This window comes from Vulpes lagopus, chromosome 20 (assembly GCF_018345385.1).
Source record: "Vulpes lagopus strain Blue_001 chromosome 20, ASM1834538v1, whole genome shotgun sequence".
Taxonomy (NCBI): Eukaryota; Metazoa; Chordata; class Mammalia; order Carnivora; family Canidae; genus Vulpes; species Vulpes lagopus.
In genome coordinates, this window is record NC_054843.1 from 30958272 (window position 1) to 30979723 (window position 21452).

General features: G+C 35.3%; 1 protein-coding gene across 2 annotated transcripts in view; it reads right to left on the bottom strand.

The window, feature by feature from the left end:
- Positions 1-21452, bottom strand: part of ROBO1 (roundabout guidance receptor 1) — a 1146492-nt gene that overhangs the window by 66286 nt on the left and 1058754 nt on the right. For both annotated transcript variants that reach the window (XM_041735102.1, XM_041735103.1), the window contains 6 exons: positions 19726-19850; positions 16426-16597; positions 7020-7225; positions 5404-5485; positions 5068-5236; positions 4818-4984 (listed from right to left, as the gene is read on the bottom strand). In XM_041735102.1, coding sequence (XP_041591036.1) covers positions 4818-4984; positions 5068-5236; positions 5404-5485; positions 7020-7225; positions 16426-16597; positions 19726-19850 — 921 coding nt within the window. The remainder of the gene's footprint in view (positions 1-4817; positions 4985-5067; positions 5237-5403; positions 5486-7019; positions 7226-16425; positions 16598-19725; positions 19851-21452) is intronic.

Below are 21452 nucleotides of genomic sequence, written 5' to 3' on the forward strand. Positions count from 1 at the left end.
TGTTGGCATATGTATTCTAGATTATTTACCATCCCATCAACAGCAGAAATGAGAATTTTAGTTTTCTGAATGACTAAGTATCTTTAAAGATATTCTAAGCAAGAAATATGTATATTAAAAATGAGATTGTCCAATATTACACTATAAGTTAACTAACTAGAATGTAAATAAAAACCTTGGAACAAATAAACCAAAAATCAGGTTGTCAAGGTTTGATGGACTCTACGGCAGGAAGGTGAATAGTAGACAGATCAAAGTGCTATTGAAGACTCAGATACAACACCCTCGATTGTACATATAATGTGCCCATCAATTAAGCATATAAATAAACAAAATGACAAAAACTGAGATAATTTTGGCTTCTCATACTTTGTCATCCCTTCCACACACCTTTGGCTAATACTGGCTCTCAGGCAACCTATTACCACTGCCTAGAAGAGAGAAAGCACTTGCCTGTGACCCTCTCATCAAGTGTCCTCCCTTCCCTACTAGTTCCTATTGGTCCTATGATGCCAGCTACCATCTATCTCTGGGGGAGGAGTGACGTCCTTGCAATAAGACAGACTTGAGTTTGCACCCCAACTCAGCAACTTGTCAGCCATGAAACGTTGGAAAGATTTCTTAACTTTGCTGTTTTTGTTTTCTAATCTGTCAAATGGCAATATCAATGACAGATGTTTCTGAGGGTTGCTGTGAGAACTGCATTTTGCAAGTCACATAAAGTCCTTCTCTTAAAAGCAGATATTGGGTTAATCTTGGTGAACCCAGAACACCTAACACTGTGCCACACATGTACAATGTGCTTAATAAACATTGGTTGAGTGAAAGGGAATTACTGTATGAAAAGCACACAAATCATGTCAGCTTCTAAATATGTCCTCTCATATGTAAGCTTCTATCCTCAGAGAATCTTCTGCCTTTTAGAAAGTATCACCAAGCATGTAAATAACCATTTTTTTAAAAGGTAGCTACTAAGATTTTCAGCATAATCTCTCATTTCTCTGGTTTGAGATAAACTTGTCAGTCAGTCCCTTCCTGAACACTAGGAAACTCCCTTGCCTAGTGTAACTATTTTGCCAACAGCAGCCTAGAATATTCAGTAAATATCGCATCAGAGAGAAGGATGAAAAGTAATATCTAATAACACTGAAAAGTTTATGAATTGGTCCTTTTATTGCTCTTGTGCTATTCCTCCTCTTAGAAAAAATTGTATTATAATATAAAAGGTCCTTCCAAACATTCAGAATTAAACTCAAGGAAATTTTAGATTGTAATTCTATCTGGCTGCTTCCCCAATATTGGCATTCCCTATACACAAGTCTCTGAAGAGAGACTATCCAGGCCTCACTTCATTATTTACAATGACTGAGTTCTCAGTATCATGTCATACATATGCTGTGCATTCTGTGTCTATGTGCATATCTTCAAAGATAGGGCTCAGAATGCTATGCAAGTAGGACACGTGGAGGAAACACAGTAGTTACAGTGGCAACAACCCCACCATCCCAGCAAGGGCCAACACCTTCCCTACTTGCCCATGACTCACGTCATCTTCCTTGCCTTATCACACATCTCAATGACCCTGTGGCAAGGCTCTAACTCCAACTGTGACCTCTACCTGAGTTCTCAACTGGAAGCTGTGCCTTGTACCTTAATAAATTTTTTTTTATTTATTTATGATAGTCACACAGAGAGAGAGAGAGAGAGAGAGAGAGGCAGAGACACAGGCAGAGGGAGAAGCAGGCTCCATGCACCGGGAGCTCGACGTGGGACTCGATCCTGGGTCTTCAGGATCGCGCCCTGGGCCAAAGGCAGGCGCCAAACCACTGCGCCACCCAGGGATCCCTGCCTTGTACCTTAAACTCTGATAACTCTTTCACAGGAATCTCTGCTGGGGAAAGACTGTTTTTTTGCAGCCATGTTACAGAGATGGTTATAGAAATTATGGCTGCTCTCTTAGGAATCAATTTCCAGCAAGCCTTCCCTGAGCACCTCCTACCCCTGGCTCTTCTCCTTATCCTCACTACAAAAATGTTTTGTTCTTTTTTCCAGGTTTTTTCCCCAAGTTCCTGCTACAACAAGGATTAACTCAGTTGAGCTTCACAGGATCTCAAAAGCCATCCAAGAACTAGACAATGAAATCTTCCTCAATGTTACTTCTCTTTGGTCCTGTTTTGTTGCCAGAGTTAAAATTAAGCATATCCTTTTTACATCATGGTTTCTTAAAATGTTAAGGAAAAAAAATATCATGTCTACTCTAATTCTATTATCTTGGGGGTAAAACACACCAAGATCCCTGAATTTCTTTTCCAATGATGTGATTTTGAGCCTTCAATGCAGCCTCACCAACTATCCTCATTGCCCTCCTCTTAAAAATCTGCCTGAGGGACACCTGGGTTGAGTCAATGGTTGACTCAACTCAATGGTTGACTGCCTGTGGCTCAGGTGGTGATCCCGGGATCCTTGGATCAAATCTGCATCAGGCTTCCCACGGGGACCCTGCTTCTCCCTCTGTCTGTGTTTCCTCCTCTCTCTATGGTCTCTCTTGAATAAATAAATAAAAAATCTTTTAAAAAAAAAAGTCTACCTGAAAATGTCGTGCTCAAAAAAAGAATACATTATCCCATTCACAATTTGACCAGTTCAGAGTAAAGGGAAGAGATTGCTTGATCCAGACACACTTCTGCTAATGCCAGCTAAGAATACATTTGTTCTTTTAGTAATTTCATCACTCAGTTGGGTAAAATAGGTGTTTTAATTGACTTCAAATACTGAAATCTGTCTAACCCCACTACCCTGATGCACACACACATGCCTTCCCCTTTAAGCTTGGTATCCTTTCTATCCTTCTACAGCTAATTTTCAAAAGTTAAGTTTAAGCAGCACATGTTTGAATTTGCTCCATTAATTTTAATCTTGTTAGTGCTGACTCATCATTTCCGTCTACTGAGATATATTTAATTCTGATGGTCTCATTCCTCATCCTGTCTTTCTTGGTTTTATGATATCTGCAAAGTTTATCAACTTCCTTTCTTTTTAGTCCAGACAGTGAAAGAAATATAAGTCCAATAACAATTTCTCATGGCATAAAACAAATCTGTGTCTTGTATAGTCATAAATTAATTAATCCTTGTCCAAACCTGTGGAGTACATATTTTCAGCCCCATTTTATAAGTGAGGAAACTGAAGCTCAGGACAATCTAACTTGCTCAGAGCTATACAGCTAGTAGGTTCAGGAGGTGAGATTAAAAATCCTTTGATTTCAAAGTTGCATGCCTATTTCACCATATTTCCAGTCTTCCAACTGACATGAGTTTATTTCACTTGGGTTGTTCAACTAGCTATTCATGTATAAAGGTAAGTCAGTGAAAATGTAAAAAGACCTGAATTAATTTTCAGATTAAATGTTAACTACCTCCTCATTCACAAATGAGGTTATAGATTACAAAAGCATTCATAGGCATATGTAACAGAAAAGCAGCAGGCAATCACACTGTGGAGTCTCCTAGGTAGTGACCACTGTCCTCGGGACAAAAATTTAAATTCACTTTACAGCTGTCATTGTGTCTGCATTCTTTACAAATGCATATCTAATATTGAAAACCTCAAACTGCGTTAAGGCAGGCTCCAAGAATATTAACGTTCCTGATGAGGTGACTCATGATAGCAAATATAGGCATTTGGGTGTGTTGAATTCACACAGCAAGAGACAAACATGGGCATGTTCTACAACTCAGTTTGCTTTCTCTGTGAATTCTGAAGCAAAAGGTCCTTCCAAAAAGATTCTTTAAACACTCATTAGAGAGGATAAAACAAGCAAAATGGCTGGCATACCCTCTCCCAAATCAGTACATAAATAGTTGAAGTTTCAATCCTTGTGTGTGGAACTTGTTTCTATCACTATAACTGTTACTTTTTTTTGTTTGTTTGTTTTGGAATGGTAAACTCAAGATTGAGCCATTATGATCCCTCTGAATGTGAGAAAATTATTATATAGTTCTCTCACTGCCATCTAGAATTATATTTCTTTATTAACATAAGAATAAGCATATATTACAATGGCAATAAGTTCAAAAAAAGTAAAGATTGATTTGAATCACTGTTTTATTCAAATTGTAAATTTTACTCCTATTGAAACTTTAAAATATTTTATTTATTTATTTATTTATTTATTCAATCATTCATTCGTTCATGAGAGACAGAAAGAAAGAGCAGTAGAGACACAGGCAGAGGGAGAAGCAGGCTCTATGCAGGGAGCTCGATGTTGGACTCGATCCCATGGATCCCAGGATCATGCCCTGGGCCATAGGCAGGCGCTCAACCGCTGAGCTACCCAGGCTTCCCTGAAGCTTTAAAATATTAGGTGGGACATGGTGGTGGATAGGAGGTAATCTGTTGAAAGCTAAATATAATTTTTATTCACAAAAAACAATAAAAAGCAGTATATCCAGAATGTGGCCCAAGTGAACTAATTTCTAATTTGCTCCACATATTCATTAGCTTCCACATATTCATTCTTCCTTTTATCTGTTTCTTTCACATAAAAAATGCCTAATATTTTGTGTGATTGGATTGTAATCTTATAAAATGAGAAACATTGCTCTTCGTTATTAATCTTATCTTGGAGTACTTAGTGCAGAAAACAATAAAGTTTGCAGGCATTGTGTTTGTGTATTAAAAATTAATCGAGCAACTCGAAGAACAGATCTGCATCACATATACAATCATAGCATGAATGCAGTACAAATTAATGACTTGTAAAATTATAACATCTAAGAATAAATAGGTGTCACAAGGTTGAGTAAATCAGTATTTACCTTGTGTTTTCACTGGATCTGATATCTGGCTTGGATCACTAATTCCATAGGCATTTGCTGCCCTCACAAGGAAAAGGTAAATTGCATTAGGTTTGAGTCCTTTAATGGCAAATGTTTCTGTTTTCACATTCTCTGCTACGGTCTGCCAGCTGCTACCAGATGCATGGCTAAGGAAAGATACATAAGTTAGAACATGAATATTTAATGGTTAAAAAAAAAGACCATCTAGGAAACATCATCTTTACTCTACCTGAAGGCTTCTATAATATAAGATGTTGGAGTTGCCCCTGAATTCAAATTTGGTTGCCATGACAATGTTACTGTATTTCTACTGACATCTGTAACTTCAGGTTTTGAGGGAGCACTAGGGATTAAATTTGGGTCGGTGGGTCGTGGAGGCTGAACTGGAACTCCAAATTCTAATACAGAGGAAAAAGAGGAAAGATGTTTACAGGTATACAGATAAGCACATAAAGGTAGATTACACATATGCCTGCTCTGGCACCAGGACATGTACGCCATACATTTACCAGTAAGTAAACAACCGCACATTAAACTTTTAAGTTAAAAATACTATTGGATTTACCTTGGACTTCAATGTAAGCACTCCATGTTGCTTCACCACTGGGGGTTGATGCAATGCAGGTGTACCGACCTGTGTCACCCAGCTGAGAAGACAGACGGAAAATAAATATTTGGAACAATCGAGAGCTCAATGGGATGGAAAAGCAATTACAGTTTCATATATGTCCCATGAATATGAATAACTGCATTAAAACCCAATAACCAGAAACCTCCTTTTAATTGAATATGTTTTTATTGACTATGAAGGAAAATATTGCATGAATACAGGAAAAAATGATTTTATATGGTTATTTTAATTGTGTAATAAAAATATAGTATTTAACTGCTTTACCATAGCACAATTTTCAGTGTCAGGGACAATAAAAAAATGAGGTATTCAAATTCAAGGGTTAATCATTATTACTAAATTATATCTTCGTATTTGATGTCACATCATAAAACTGATAAAATTTAGCCAATGGCAATTCTTGCTATTTCATATTTTATCAGAGTTTCATGCATATGGATTCTGAGACAAACGGATATTACAGACAAAGGATAAACACAAAATGATTTCTTCTCAAAGTATTCACTCCCCCCCCCCATTTTATTATTTTTTTAACCTGTTTATTTAGTCAAACCTCAGCTGGAATGAATGCGCTCTCTTCCTTGTAAAGACTGAATGCCAGAAAACAAACAGGGGTCACATGTTCAGCTTTAAAATCATCACCAGCATAATGAACCCGTATACCTCTGCCTAAGGTAACAACTCTATCCTCAAGTAACGTTCTATAAAGCAAGAATGTTGCCATCTCACTCTGGCAACTGTAATAACAAAATTGCAATCATCGTCACAAAGAACTACAACATATTAACTTTCATGGCATGTAGGATGAACTGTTATGCTGATCCAAAACTCCCAAGAAGCCACCCACAATAGGCAATAAAGCGATTGAAATTTATGTTTATTGCTGTCAAAGCTATTCTTTCATAGGCCTTGTGAGCTTGTCTGATCTTGACCTAAAAGAAAAGGAAATATCAAAACAAAACAACACAGTGTTGAAAGAACAGGTATGGGATGTGCTGCCCTGGGAAGGTAAATCCCTAAACTGGTTCTCACAAACTTGTGAGCTTTTCATCGTTTAACATTCTGATTTGAAAGTACACTCAGTGTGTACATTGCTATAGGGTTTTTGTTTGCATGATGGCATTCTGTAGTTGCAAAATGTTGAACGAAATATTCACAACAGAAGAACTGTTCAAGAGCACTGTAGATAACATGGTACTGGAAAAATCTCTTTGAAAAATGCTTTATGGAATGTGTGCATCATACCGCAACCTGGAAGGATGTTTTTCTCCCACAAATCCCCATCTACTTTCCTCAGTCAGTCTCAAAAACCTGTTTTTTTTTCTCCTCCATATAAAATCTTAAGTTACTTGCTATGCGCTAAGTTATGAGTCAAATCATCTTAAATATACACAGTGGAATGTCTGAAAGAATAAAGCATCAATTAAAAATTTATCAATACTGTTAGGTAGCATTTCCCTGACTCTAAAATTTGAGACTCCAGCACTCGTTGCTGGAAGCAAAACCAAAGTGGAACAAAACGGGGAAGCCAGGGCGTCATTTCAAGTTACCTTAGCGTATCGGATCTGCAGCACTCCCGTCTCCAGCTGTTTGATTCTAGAATCTTGGGTTGAAACTAGGACTCCGTCCTTTCTCCAGAGAATCGTGGGCATTGGACTGCCTGTGGCCACACAGCTGAGCACTAAAGTACCATCCACTGCTACAGTCTGATTCACAGGACCTTGTCGAATGACTGGGGGAGGCCGGTCTGCAATCACTGCCAAAAGGAAAAACGGGAAATAGATTTCTACAACTGGAAGCAATTTTCTAATCATCCCAGCAACAGCACTTGCTCTAGGCTTTGAAACAAACTAATTAACAAGTAATTAAAGTAGGAGACATGCATTATTCAGAATATGTTTATATGATGCTCTGATTCGGATATTAAAATGAGATACCATGTACTCCTTTCAAATGACCAAGCCCTGACTGAGCTGGCTGCACTGTCAAGGGTCCCATTTCACTTAACAGTCTGGGGAAGAAATAAGAATTGTGAATGGTTGGGATCCCTGGGTGGCGCAGCGGTTTGGCGCCTGCCTTTGGCCCAGGGCGTGATCCTGGAGACACAGGATCGAATCCCACGTCGGGCTCCCGGTGCATGGAGCCTGCTTCTCCCTCCGCCTGTGTCTCTGCCTCTCTCTCTCTCTCTGTGACTATCATAAATAAATAAAAAAAAAAAAATTAAAAAAAAAAAAAAAGAATTGTGAATGGTGAAGTAGATGGATAGTGGTGAGAAGTGGAATGCTGTACTTTTGAAACCTTAGAAAATACGTAAAAATAAAAAACACAACCCCCCCTCCCACAAGGAAACTGATGAGCCAAATTTTCATAAATGAACTAAAGCCAACTTTATATCTGATAACTGCTTTGTGTGCAACAGAAAAAAAATGTGATATCATACCGGCATGTCTGACAATTTTGCATTCAAAGGTGCTTTGGACTTGTAGGATTGAGATCTTTCTATCTTGGAATTCTATTAACAGATTACATGGGTAAAAGTTTCCCAATCCTAATAAATTTAGGAAAAACTGGAAAACTGCTCACGTACATTGTTTAGTAAGCTAATCCAAAAATATAACTCAAGCTAATGTCCTAACCTAGAAAATATAATTCCATGTTGGAATTCCAGGGATCAAAAAACATTTTCACTAATTCTATTATCTTAATAGTTTTAATGTATTATGGAAGGAAACAATGGAAGGCATTTTTATAATATATAAATTAAAATTGCTCTTATTATATGAAAGATCTAAAACCTAAAAATTTTATCTCAGATAAGAAAGCCATTATTTAGGGAAAAGTCAAAAACAATTGTATAAGTATAATGAAAACAACTTGCATTAGATTAGAGAGAGATGGTCTCAATTCTCATCCCTGATCTTGTCAATTTAGGTGAAACTCCACAGAAGTTATGCTTTTTTAAAAATGAGTTAAGATTAAAAATTATGTTTAACTAACCAAAGAGGTAAAGGATCTATACCCTAAAAACTATAGAACACTTCTGAAAGAAATCGAGGAAGACACAAAGAGATGGAAAAATATTCCATGCTCATGGATTGGCAGAATTAATATTGTGAAAATGTCAATGTTACCCAGGGCAATTTACACGTTTAATGCAATCCCTATCAAAATACCATGGACTTTCTTCAGAGAGTTAGAACAAATTATTTTAAGATTTGTGTGGAATCAGAAAAGACCCCGAATAGCCAGGGGAATTTTAAAAAAGAAAACCATGGCTGGGGGCATCACAATGCCAGATTTCAGGTTGTACTACAAAGCTGTGGTCATCAAGACAGTGTGGTACTGGCACAAACAAAGACACATAGATCAATGGAACAGAATAGAGAATCCAGAAGTGGACCCTGAAATGTACGGTCATCTAATATTCGATAAAGGAGGAAAGACTATCCATTGGAAGACAGACAGTCTCTTCAATAAATGGTGTTGGGAAAATTGGACATCCACATGCAGAAGAATGAAACTGGACCACTCTCTTTCACCATACACAAAGATAAACTCAAAATGGATGAGAGATCTAAATGTGAGACAAGAGTCCATCAAAATCCTAGAAGAGAACACAGGCAACACCCTTTTTGAACTCGGCCACAGTAACTTCTTGCAAGATACATCCACGAAGGCAAAAGAAACAAAAGCAAAAATGAACTATTGGGACTTCATCAAGATAAGAAGCTTTTGCACAGCAAAGGATACAGTCAACAAAACTAAAAGACAACCTACAGAATGGGAGAAGATATTTGCAAATGACATATCAGATAAAGGGCTAGTTTCCAAAATCTATAAAGAACTTATTAAACTCAACACCAAAGAAACAAACAATCCAATCATGAAATGGGCAAAAGACATGAAGAGAAATCTCACAGAGGAAGACATGGACATGGCCAACATGCACATGAGAAAATGCTCTGCATCACTTGCCATCAGGGAAATACAAATCAAAACCACGATGAGATCCCACCTCACACCAGTGAGAATGGGGAAAATTAACAAGGCAGGAAACAACAAATGTTGGAGAGGATGCGGAGAAAAGGGAACCCTCTTACACTGTTGGTGGGAATGTGAACTGGTGCAGCCACTCTGGAAAACTGTGTGGAGGTTCCTCAAAGAGTTAAAAATAGACCTGCCCTACGACCCAGCAATTGCACTGTTGGGGATTTACCCCAAGGATTCAGATGCAATGAAACGCGGGGACACCTGCATCCCGATGTTTCTAGCAGCAATGGCCACAATAGCCAAACTGTGGAAGGAGCCTCGGTGTCCATCGAAAGATGGATAAAGAAGATGTGGTTTATGTATACAATGGAATATTACTCAGCAATTAGAAATGACAAATACCCACCATGTGCTTCAACGTGGATGGAACTGTAGGGTATTATGCTGAGTGAAGTAAGTCAATCGGAGAAGGACAAATAGTGTATGTCCTCATTCATTTGGGGAATATAAATAATAGTGAAAGGGAATATAAGGGAAGGGAGAAGAAATGTTGGGAAATATCAGGAAGGGAGACAGAACATAAAGACTCCTAACTCTGGGAAACGAACTAGGGGTGGTGGAAGGGGACGAGGGTGGGGGGTGGTGGTGAATGGGTCACGGGCACAGAGGGGGACACCTGACGGGATGAGCACTGGGTGTTATTCTGTATGTTGCTAAATTGAACACCAAAAAAATTAATTTATTAAAAAAATAAATAAAAATTATGTTTAAGAAATTTTTTTTTCATGAGCAAGCTTTAAAATTGAGTTAGTTAAAAAAAATTGTTTTAAGATTTTATTTATTTATTCATGAGAGAGAGAGAGAGAGAGAAAGAGAGAGAGAGAGAGAGAGAGAGAGAGAGGGGCAGAGACACAGGCAGAGGGAGAATCAGGCTCCATGCAGGGAGCCTGATGCAGGATTTGATCCCGGGACTCTGGGATCATGCCCTGGACCGAAGGCAGACACTGAACCACTGAGCCACCCAGGGATCCCCTAGTTAAAAAATTTTTAAGTTACAAATATATAAAAGACAATTTTAAGAAGTTGCCTGATTAAAAGAAACTGATTGCCAGAGTAAATTCTGGGTGCAATAATTTGCAAAGCTAGATGTGTCACGTTCAAAGTTTTATGCACCAAAGATTTTCACGAGCTGGAGCCACACTTCAATTTGTTCTTCATCTACCATGCAATAATTCTTAGTTTTGTGCATTCTGCTTAAGGAAAAACAAGAAAGCAAGAGAGTGAAATCTTCAAGTGCGTTTTCACTGCACCCTTCTGATTCTCTACTGGTATGAAATTTGCTAATTCCTTTGGAGGCGTATTAGAAAGCTGGAGTTTGTAAGCTGGCAGGAGTGTTTCATCTTTTCTACATTTGCTGTTGAGATTAGCTAAAATCAAAATAGAAACCGCTCCTGATAAGTATGAAAAAAAAATGAAAGTGTTTTATTGCTTTGGGGTCTTAGAAGATTCTATCACTTGTGTTCCCTTGATCATAAGAATGAATGAATATTTATTTCTAGACATTAATTAAATTAGTAACAGTGTTTCTTTATGACATTATAATTAAATCCAGTAACGGAGTGGCTTACATTTGGTAATCTTGTTATATTTAGAGACAATCCAATATCTGGGGATTTACTCAGTTTTCTAAATCTTAACAGGTTTTTGCTGTTCACATCACAGTCAACATCATTCACACCTCTGCATCCTATCCCAACCCAGTTTAATGATGCTATTTCTCTGTCATTTTTTTCTTCCTGGTTTACACTGGGTAGTTTACAAAAATAAGGCAAGAGAAGAAGAGTAGGGTTGGTTACTGGCTCCATCTGTCATGTGTCTTTGGGTTGCTTTCCTAAATTCTCTAAGCCTCACTTTTTTTTTTTTTTTTTAATCTCTAATTGGAAGATAATGTTCTAGCCAGCCCAGGGGATTGCTATGAAGATTTAAATGGAATAATAGAGGATCCCTGGGTGGCTCAGTGGTTTAGCACTGCCTTTGGCCCATGATCCTGGAGTCCCGGGATTGAGCCCTACCTCGGGCTCCCTGCATGGAGCCTGCTTCTCCCTCTGCCTGTGTCTCTGCCTCTCTCTCTGTCTTTCATGAATAAATAAATAAAATCTTTAAAAAAATAAATGGAATATAATATATATATAGGTGTTTTGTTAATTGCTAAAAGCTAGACATATGTATGAATTGTGATATTGCCACTGACCCTTTTCTATAAAAAACTGGTTGGTAAGCCAGAGCTGAAGGAGTTCATTAAAGCACTTTCACATTTTTAGTTAGAAAAAATGAAACATTTTGTTGTCACAGGTTAGAATAAAATACTGATAAAAAATAAGGTCTTGTCGAATTTAAAGTTGTTGATTTGTGGAAAGGTCTTAGCATTATTGCCTGGCACAAAGGAAGCACTGAATAACTGTAACTATTCATGGGTATCAGTATAGTGGCAATAGTGGTAGCAGTGCTGGTATAAGCAGTGCCACAGGTGGTATAACTCCATTACAGCAGAGTTTATGAAAATTCCCTATCTCTTCCTCACATTCATGATATATATTAAGATCCTAAAAAAGAGAGTATATCCTCAGAAATAATATTTTGTTACCTCAAAAGCAATGATCATGAAGATGACATTAATACATATAAATACATTTATAAAATAATTTAAGTGAAAAAAAACCAAAATAACATGCACACATTGACTAGTTTAAGTATGAAAAGTTCATACATGTATATCAACAAATATCAGTTATATTATATTATACAATATATATATAATATAAATATATTACAATTGCTATCAGTTCACAAACATATTTGACAAACTTATGAGTTAGTTAGGGAAAGTTCAAGCCACCTGTCCAAATCAAATAGTTGGCAAGTGTCAAGTCTCTCTTTTCTGAATAAAAGCTAACATTCATCTCATTGTATATCAATAACTTTTGAAAGATGAATGAATGCTAGTGATTTTAAATTGTATATTGCATTTGGTAATCACTAATTTCCATACATTCTAGTAAAAAAGAAAAGAAACACTTTCATCTAATTAGGTGATATAAATTTCTATGTTCCTGAGTCAAATGCTATTTGGGGTGGGCCATGGCTACAAAATACAACATTTCAAAGACAGCTGCTACTCCACCATATTCTGTGCCTCGTGTTTTATTCTGTCTTTGTCTTTTCTGTTTGCAAATAATAAAGAAAGGCCAAGAAGCTAAAGTCAAAGAGCATCCAGTTTACTAGCTGGATCTTATATTTTATTTTAGAGCATTCTGTTTACTAGCCATCCTCTTGACTTGACTTGATAATGTGCAAAACCTGATGTTGCCAGTATTCACAGTAATAATAAATTTACCTGTGAAGAATTAGGACATACTTCTTGCATGTACAGTATCAATGAATTCCAAAATAAAGAAAACAAAACTAAAATTACCACCGCAACAAACACAAAACCATCTTAAATCTCCCCAGAGACTGTAAAATGAATTAGGATATTTAATGTTAGATTTTTGTTTTGTGTTAGTTTAGCAAAAATTGCTATCCTTGATCTAGTCTCACAAATACAGTAATTATGATAATGTAGTATCAGATGGCATGTAGGAAGTTATGCTTTCAATTATTAATTAGAATAATAAGAAATACTTGAAAATATTTTACCATAGTTTTCTTCTTTTTTTTTTTAGATTTTATTTATTTATTCAGAGAGACACACAGAGAGGCAGAGACACAGGCAGAGAGAAAAGCAGGCTCCATGCAGGGAGCCCGACGTGGGACTCGATCCCAGGACCCCGGGATCACGACCTGAGCTGAAGGCAGACGCTCAACCGCTGAGCCACTCAGGTATCCCTTACCATAGTTTTCTTTGGCCATTTTTCACATACACCTGTATATACAAGTTGTTTATATATATAAAGTTGTTTTAAAACGTTGCAATTATAAATTTTGGGGCAATTCTGTGCTTCACTTCTATATATTGATTATATCGATCATTATTAAATTCATTACATGGTCTTCACCATCGTTTAATAGCTTTAATATGAGTATGAAATTATAAAAACATTTTAGGTCATTCTAACTAATTGGAGCCAGTAATATATAATACAAATCACAGACAGAAGTAAGAGTTGGAGCTTTCGAATGAGACAGTCTAATTTTGAATTCTGACTTAACCAAGAGTTAGTTGTTCATTCTATCCATGTTTTATCATTCATTCAAAAATTATCTGTTGAGTATGTACCATGTGTCAGACTTTGGTAGTATGATATTGAGTATATATTCATTGGACAGACATGAGCCCGACTCTCATGGAACTTTACGTCTAATGAATACAAGAAAATAGAGAACACAGAAAAGTATAGGGTTTAATCTTTGTATAGATGGCAGGGAGGAGAATACTCATATTTAAGGAGTTAGGGAATGTCTCTTCAAGTAAGTGAAATTTCAATGAGTAGAAACAGCATGTGCAAGTCTTCAGATAAAGCAGAGCATAGCAAACATGATAAAATGAGGGCATGTAAACAAATATAGAATTCAGAGCTGAGCCTGCAGATATCAGATCATAAATTATACAGCATATTAAGTAATATAAACTTTATCCTGGAAGCAAAAAAATCAGATTAATGTATTAAAAATTTCCTCCAGAATTTTTTTAAATTTCAAAATACTATCTTTAAAATCTTCCCTAACATTATACTACTTACTTTTCCTCTGAGTTTAGGATCAAGAAAAATATATCCATTATCACTAATTCTATTGATTATATTAGGGATCACAGACAGTACAGGACAAGTAAGAGAAATAAAAAAGTATAAATAATTGGAAAGAAGAAGTAAAACTGGTTTTATTGGCAGTTGAGACATTTTGTTCATAAAAGTTTCAAAATAGCCTACCTAAAACTCTTATATATGAGTGTATTTATGAGCAAGTTGCTGGATACAGGGTTAATATACAAATAATCAATTGTACATATGGCCTCAAACAATACAATAATGTAACTCATTCATATATATGTATATATATGCAATCACATCAAAAATCATAAAGTATCATAGGTATAAGTGTGTAAAAATATATGGAAGATCTTTACCCCGAAAACTACAATTCTCTTTTGAGAGAATTAATGATAAATAAATTGAGATATATATATGGAATATATACCATTTCCCAAAATTAGAAGACTAAGATTGTTAAGATGTTAATTCTTCCTAAACTGTTCAATAAGTGAAACCAAAATTAAAACCTCAGGTTTGTTGCTCTTGTTTAGGCTGTGTGTGTGTGTGTGTGTGTGTGTGTGTGTGTGTGTGTATGTGTTTGTGAAAACTGACATGATCATTTACAAATGTATAAGAAAATGCAGAGGTCCTCTAACAGCCAGCCCAAAACAAGAAAAACAAAGCTGGAGACTTACATTACCCATTTATAAGACTTACTATAGGACATCTGGGTGGCTCAGTAGTTGAACATCTGCCTTTGGCTCAGAGAGTGATCCCAGAGTCCTGGGATCGAGCCCCATGTCAGGCTCCCAGTGGGGAGCCTGCTTCTCCCTCTGCCTATCTCTGCCTCTCTCTGTATCTCTCATGAATAAATAAATAAAATCTTTAAAAAATTATTATAAGACTTACTAGAAAGCTACAATAATGAAGACCATACATTCTGGCATAAATATATAAATGGAATGTAATGGAGAGAAAAGCAGCAGACCCACACACTTACGTTCATCTGATTATGACTAAAATGATTAATTCAGTAAGGAAAACACTGTCTTTTCCATAAATGATGCTGGAATAATTAGTATCCATATAGAAAGGAAAAGGTATTGTGATCCTTGTTTTATAGCATACACAAAAACAATTTAAAATGGACTAAAAATATATCTTAGAAGTGTAGAAAATAAAACTTCTATAAAGAGACATAAGAGAACATCTATATGACTTCAAGGTAGGACAGAAGGTTAAAAGCACCAACTACAAAAGAAAAACAATACATTGGTCCTAAATATAATTAGTTATTTAAACCTTAAAATCATCATTAGGAGAATGAAACTAAGTATTTATAATGTATATCTGATAAAAACTTGTATTTGGGATATATGAGAAAATGTAAAAAAAAAAATGGGTAAAGGCAAACTAAGATGTTGCATAGGCCCATCTAAAGATTTGTACAAAAATATTTACTTTGTAAAAAAAAAATTACTTTGTTAATAAAAGCCCTAAACAGATCAATCCATCAGTAGAAGAGTACATAATTAAACTGTGAGCTATTTATACAATTGAATATCATAACAGCAATAAAAAGAATGAATATTATATATATATATTTATTTTAGGTATATATGTATATACACACATATATATTTTTATATATTTATATATATTTTTCCTTTTCTTCTCAAATTATCACTACCATCTTTTTTTTTTTTCCCCTCTATCTTATGGTTTGAAGATTCTTTCCATCACCATGTCTTCATAATGTATTTGGCATTAATTCATCAAGTTTAAGGGAGTTGATAAACAGGACAAAATCACATTACTAATGGAAACTTATTCATTATAATGAGTTGTGAGTAGGACTTACCAGCAATTCATTTTATCTCCTTAATTTTGTGAGAAAAAAAAAGGATTTTTTGCAGTAAGAGATTTTAAAATAACTTTATTTTCTAAAACATGGAAACATTCCCATGTATAGCTATTCAGTATAAACTTCTCCTTGTTTAATTGCTATGCTTTTATGGATTTGACTCGATGCTAGAAATTTATAGTGGAGACAAGATAAGAATAATTTTAGACTTATTGTATTGATATCCTTTTTAGCTTTACACCGAAATTGCTGTCAGAAAGGATACACAGTAGAAAATAAACACAGTTACCAACACTCTCTTTAGATCAGAAGCCAAACTTGAACATTTTGAAATAAAATGCTCTACTTTACCATCAGTAACTTCCAAATACGCTTTTGTGATGATACTTCCAGCAACATTTAAAGTCTGGCAGATATAATAACCAACATCAGACCGCTGGACATTAGTAATAGTGAGATCACCAGTCTGGGAGACGGAAAAGCGGCTAGTTGACTGTGGCGGCTGATATGAGAAAAGCAGATTCTAGAACCCAGTATTTGGGAGGAAAGAATAACAATAAGTTAATTACTAGGTACTAGTAATTTGGCATATACACATATATATTTATAAATAGGTTTGTAAATGTATACATACATACTACACATGCATATATACACAAATAAGCTAAATACTCTTTCATCACATATTCACATATATAGATACAAAGTTTAATGACCTAGCCTTGGATAGGATCATTTTAAAATTTAAATAAATTCTAAATATTGATATGTACTTTTATAATTATCAATTTCAAACATTACTAGATATAGAAAAATAGTACCAACAGAGTTAAAAGTTTTACATATTAAGCAAAACAAAATCAAAAGCTTTGCTTTACATACATGTGACTATTAGGATTATAAACACTATATCTTTTAATATATAAACAAATTTAAAATTTAAGCACATTATGACAAATTAAGTTCAAAGACATCATTTTGACATCATAACAAGAATTTCTGTTGTCTGTCCATTATAAAAGTTCAGTAACTCTATCAAACTGTCAAACTTCTATCAAACTTATTTCTCCTGTTAGATGGAGAGCATATCCATCACAGAGAATTTTGAAAATCAAATATTAAATTTAAGAGTTCATAATGAAGCTTTATTTCTGTAGAAAGTTATCTTACATACAAGGTGAACACAATATATAGTATTAAGTGGTACAAATTTTTCACTAGGAATCAAAATGTGTTCCCTTGTTAGAGCAAGAGTATATTTCATGGGAAATAATAATTTATGTCATTGTTTTTCATGAAATGAATAAAGTCAAGATTTCTTCTAACCAAATACATTTGTTCCTTTTTAAAAGTTTAATTAGGGCAGCCGGGGTGGCTCGGCGGTTTAGCGCTGCCTTCAGCCCAGGGCACAATCGTGGAGTCCTGGGATTGAATCCCATGTTGGGCTCCCTGCATGGAGCCTGCTTCTCCCTCTGCCTGTGTCTCTGCCTCTCTCTCTCTCTCTCTGTCTCTCATGAATAAATAAATAAAATCTTTAAAAAAGAACAGTTTAATTACTTCTTAACATATAATTTTATAAAGGCTTATCTACTATTCCATAAATATATGTCCAATGACAGAATTTTAGGAAACAGTAAGTTGCCATTAAACTAAGTCAAAATTATTTCAAAATTTGATATAGCTTAACAAACTTAATGAATAATTTATTTAATAATTAAATGAACATTTAAATATTACTCTTCTAAGAACTTCTACTGGATTTACTATTACCACTATATATATTTTCTTTTTTTTTTTTTTTTAAGATTTTGTTTATTCATGACAGAGAGAGAGAGGGAAAGGCAGAGACACAGGCAGAGGGAGAGGAGGTTTCCTAAGGGGAGCCTGATGTGGGACTCGATCCCAGGACCCTGGGATCACCACCTGAGCCGAAGGCAGATGCTTAACCACTGAGCGACCCAGAGCCCCATAGATTTTCTTATTTAATTCACTTCCAATTCTCTCTGCTGTGCTAAAATATTTCATTTTTTTCTTGTAATTTGCTATTAGCAAATTTAGTCTTTGAGGCCAAATGGAACGTGTTAGAATCAACAAAGATTCTATAACTCAAATGATGGTCTACATACCATAATCAAGTTAATATTTGCCTACTAAAGTGAAAACAAAAGTGAACTTGATGCACCGCCTACAAAAATGAGTGAGTGCAGTCAATAAACTACTAATATTTTACCCATACGAGCACAGTAGAAGTGAGACCATGAAACAACCTGCCCAAGATTGATTTAAGCAAAAAATAAAAGAGGTTAGGAACAACTGTATTAAAAGTGAATGAGAATCTTTTTTACAGGTATCCAAAAGAAGTAAAGGGAAATTCTTCTTTTGTTGAGGAAGGCAAGTCAATAACAGATGAGAAAAAAAAGACTTACATTTAAAAACTATTGTAACGTTCCTACTATCTTTAAAGTGGAATTATTTCAAAATTTCCTTTTTATTAAGCTGAAGCCCAATAGTGGGCTTAGAATTAGTAAGATCATAGATCTCTATATTATAGTTCAATGTATATAGAAAAATCTGGTTTATAAAATGTTTAGAGAGTGGGATTTGATAACAAATGGAAATCACATATGATAGTTTTCAAATAATTAGAATATATTCAACTATATTTAACATGACACCTATATTAATCAGGCTACCACATAGTTTGATGAATCTTTAATTGACATATAAATTGATATATATAATTGAAATATATATTTTTTTTTTTTTAATTTTTTTTTTTTTTTTTATTTATGATAGTCACAGAGAGAGAGAGAGGCAGAGACACAGGCAGAGGGAGAAGCAGGCTCCGTGCACCAGAGCCCGACGTGGGATTCGATCCCGGGTCTTCAGGATCGCGCCCTGGGCCAAAGGCAGGCGCCAAACCGCTGCGCCACCCAGGGATCCCCTAATTGAAATATATTTATCTATACACACACATATACATACATACATATATACATAAAGAAGTGAAGAAGACACTTGAGATTCCTGCTGTTTTCAGAGAAATGGCACTGATAATTATCCTCACTGTTTTAGATGTGTATAAATCTCTTTTAACATCTAATTAGAGGGACACCTGGGTGGCACTCTTAAGTGTGGGACTCTTGCTTTCAGCTCAGGTCATAATCTCAGGGTCCCAAGATCGAACTCCAAATTGGCTCTGCACTCAGCACAGAATCTGCTTAAGACCCTCTCTTCCCCTGTACCCCATATGTGTGTGAGCGCTCTCTCTCTGTCTAAAATAAATAGATGAATCTTTAAAAAAAATAATTACAGATATCTAAGTAGTAGAAATGATAATTAAATTATACTGAGAATTAGTGTAGTGTTTTTTTTTTTAACGTGACTTAGCTGGAAATAAAGGTAAATTTAATATGATGATTACTATGCTATATACCACCCTATGTAACAAAACTAGGAAGGTAAAATTGCTTTTAGATTTACAATAATGAAGGGAATTTTGTCTTCTCTCTCATAGTTGAAATTTTCTAGGGCATTCAGAGATTTTTCAGTTCTCTTAAAGTAACAGATACATGACAAAATAACGTTTTGGTTTTTCTTATATATCTGGCACTCACCTTTGCTGCCTGAAATATTAGAATAAAGTCTTACCTGACTCCCCTCTCTTCTCCAAAAAATAGCTGGTTGAGGATTTCCGGTTGCTTCACACTGAAATGTTACAGTTCGCCCCAAGGCAACAACCTGGTCACGAGGTTTCACAACAAAATGTGGAGGTTCTAAGGGAGATGAAACAAATTATATTGAATCAAAACCATGTAGTTATTATTCTAATTGAGACAATTTGCCGGTATCCCAAGTGCTGCCATTATTTTATACAACTCATTATGCACTATAAGATATAATGTACCCATTCTCACCCTTAATTTAATTGAAGCTAAATTGTTAAGTGCATATTTATAGAAAGGAAAAGAGTTTTTTGGTGAAGAGGTTTTTTTTTAATTAGCTGACCTTCTAAGATTAAACTCCACATTAAAAGAATTCTTGAGCTGCAATTTGACCCTTTACAAAGTATACCTGAAATTTGTATGAATGAATATCTTTTTTCATTTAGAACTACTTAAAGGTGAATGGACTTTAATCATACACACAAGGACCTCCTGATGTAAGCAGGCCCTAAAATTACTTTAATTTAACTCAAAAGCTCCTGAAATGCTACCATGAAAATTATAACCATTTAGAATCTTCAGTCCAATTACTTGAATAGAAATGAATTTAAAGCAATAGTCAAGTCAAACGCCTCCTTCATTTACATAGGCAAGGGCATGTTCGAACTGAATATATATGGAAATGAGGGCAAATCTGAAACATCTGCTCATCCTGACATTATAAATACTGCCAGCTTTGTCCAAACTGTTTGATTTATACAGACTTAAACGGCCACTTCATCCAGCAGTAAATAGAGTGTCAGAAAATTGTGTCAGTTACATTGAGAGCAATGGCAGCTGAAAACATTAGGTGTGCTGATGGAGTCACTTCTGGGGGGGTGAGGAAGGGGAAAGCTTGTTTCGGGACCGTGCTTTATGCTTAGAAAAATGTGCACTGAATGTTAAGTCTTTTTACCTACTGTTTACACTTTTCAAATGCATTTCTTATCAACTGTCTGAAACACCTAATTAGTCTCCTCTCTTGTCTCAGCTCAAATTGAAGTGAACATTTCAAGCCAGGCATTTAACAGTTTATACAGGATAGGATTCCTCCAATCCACTTTTTAAGACTGGTCCATTATTTTAAACCTTTTCTTTAAAAGTACTTTTAGCTACTTATATCAGTCACTTATGATAACACCTTCAAGGGAATATGAACCAAAAATTATATTCAGATTATGTCCACAATTGCTATCACTCTGCTTACAAAAAAAAAAAATTCTTTGTTAATGAGGGTGAGGATTTGAAAAGGTACTTTTCTCTTGGTAAATACTGTCTAGGCAATTGCATCTAAGACACATATAAAAATATCTGTAATATATATATAAATTTTGTAAATCTCTCATTTGAAATATAAACCTCTTTTAAAAAGAGAGAGATGTAACAGAACTTGCTGCAGATTGCATGGTGGCAAAACTGAAGAAAGCAATTAGATCTCCTAACTTTTAGATTAGTGTGATTTCTTCCATACTCCCTTTTTATTTTTAATTGAGGTTTAGTAGAAATTATACCATATGACTAGAAAATTATAGGAGACCTGAAAAATCAGGTCAAATGCCTTCAAATGTCCTGAAACTTACAGGGAAGAAAATACAAAGTTAGGAGATAAAGTTTAGGTTCAATTTGGTAACGCTGAAGTCCTAGCTTATAATTTTTTTTTTAACTCTGATTGTA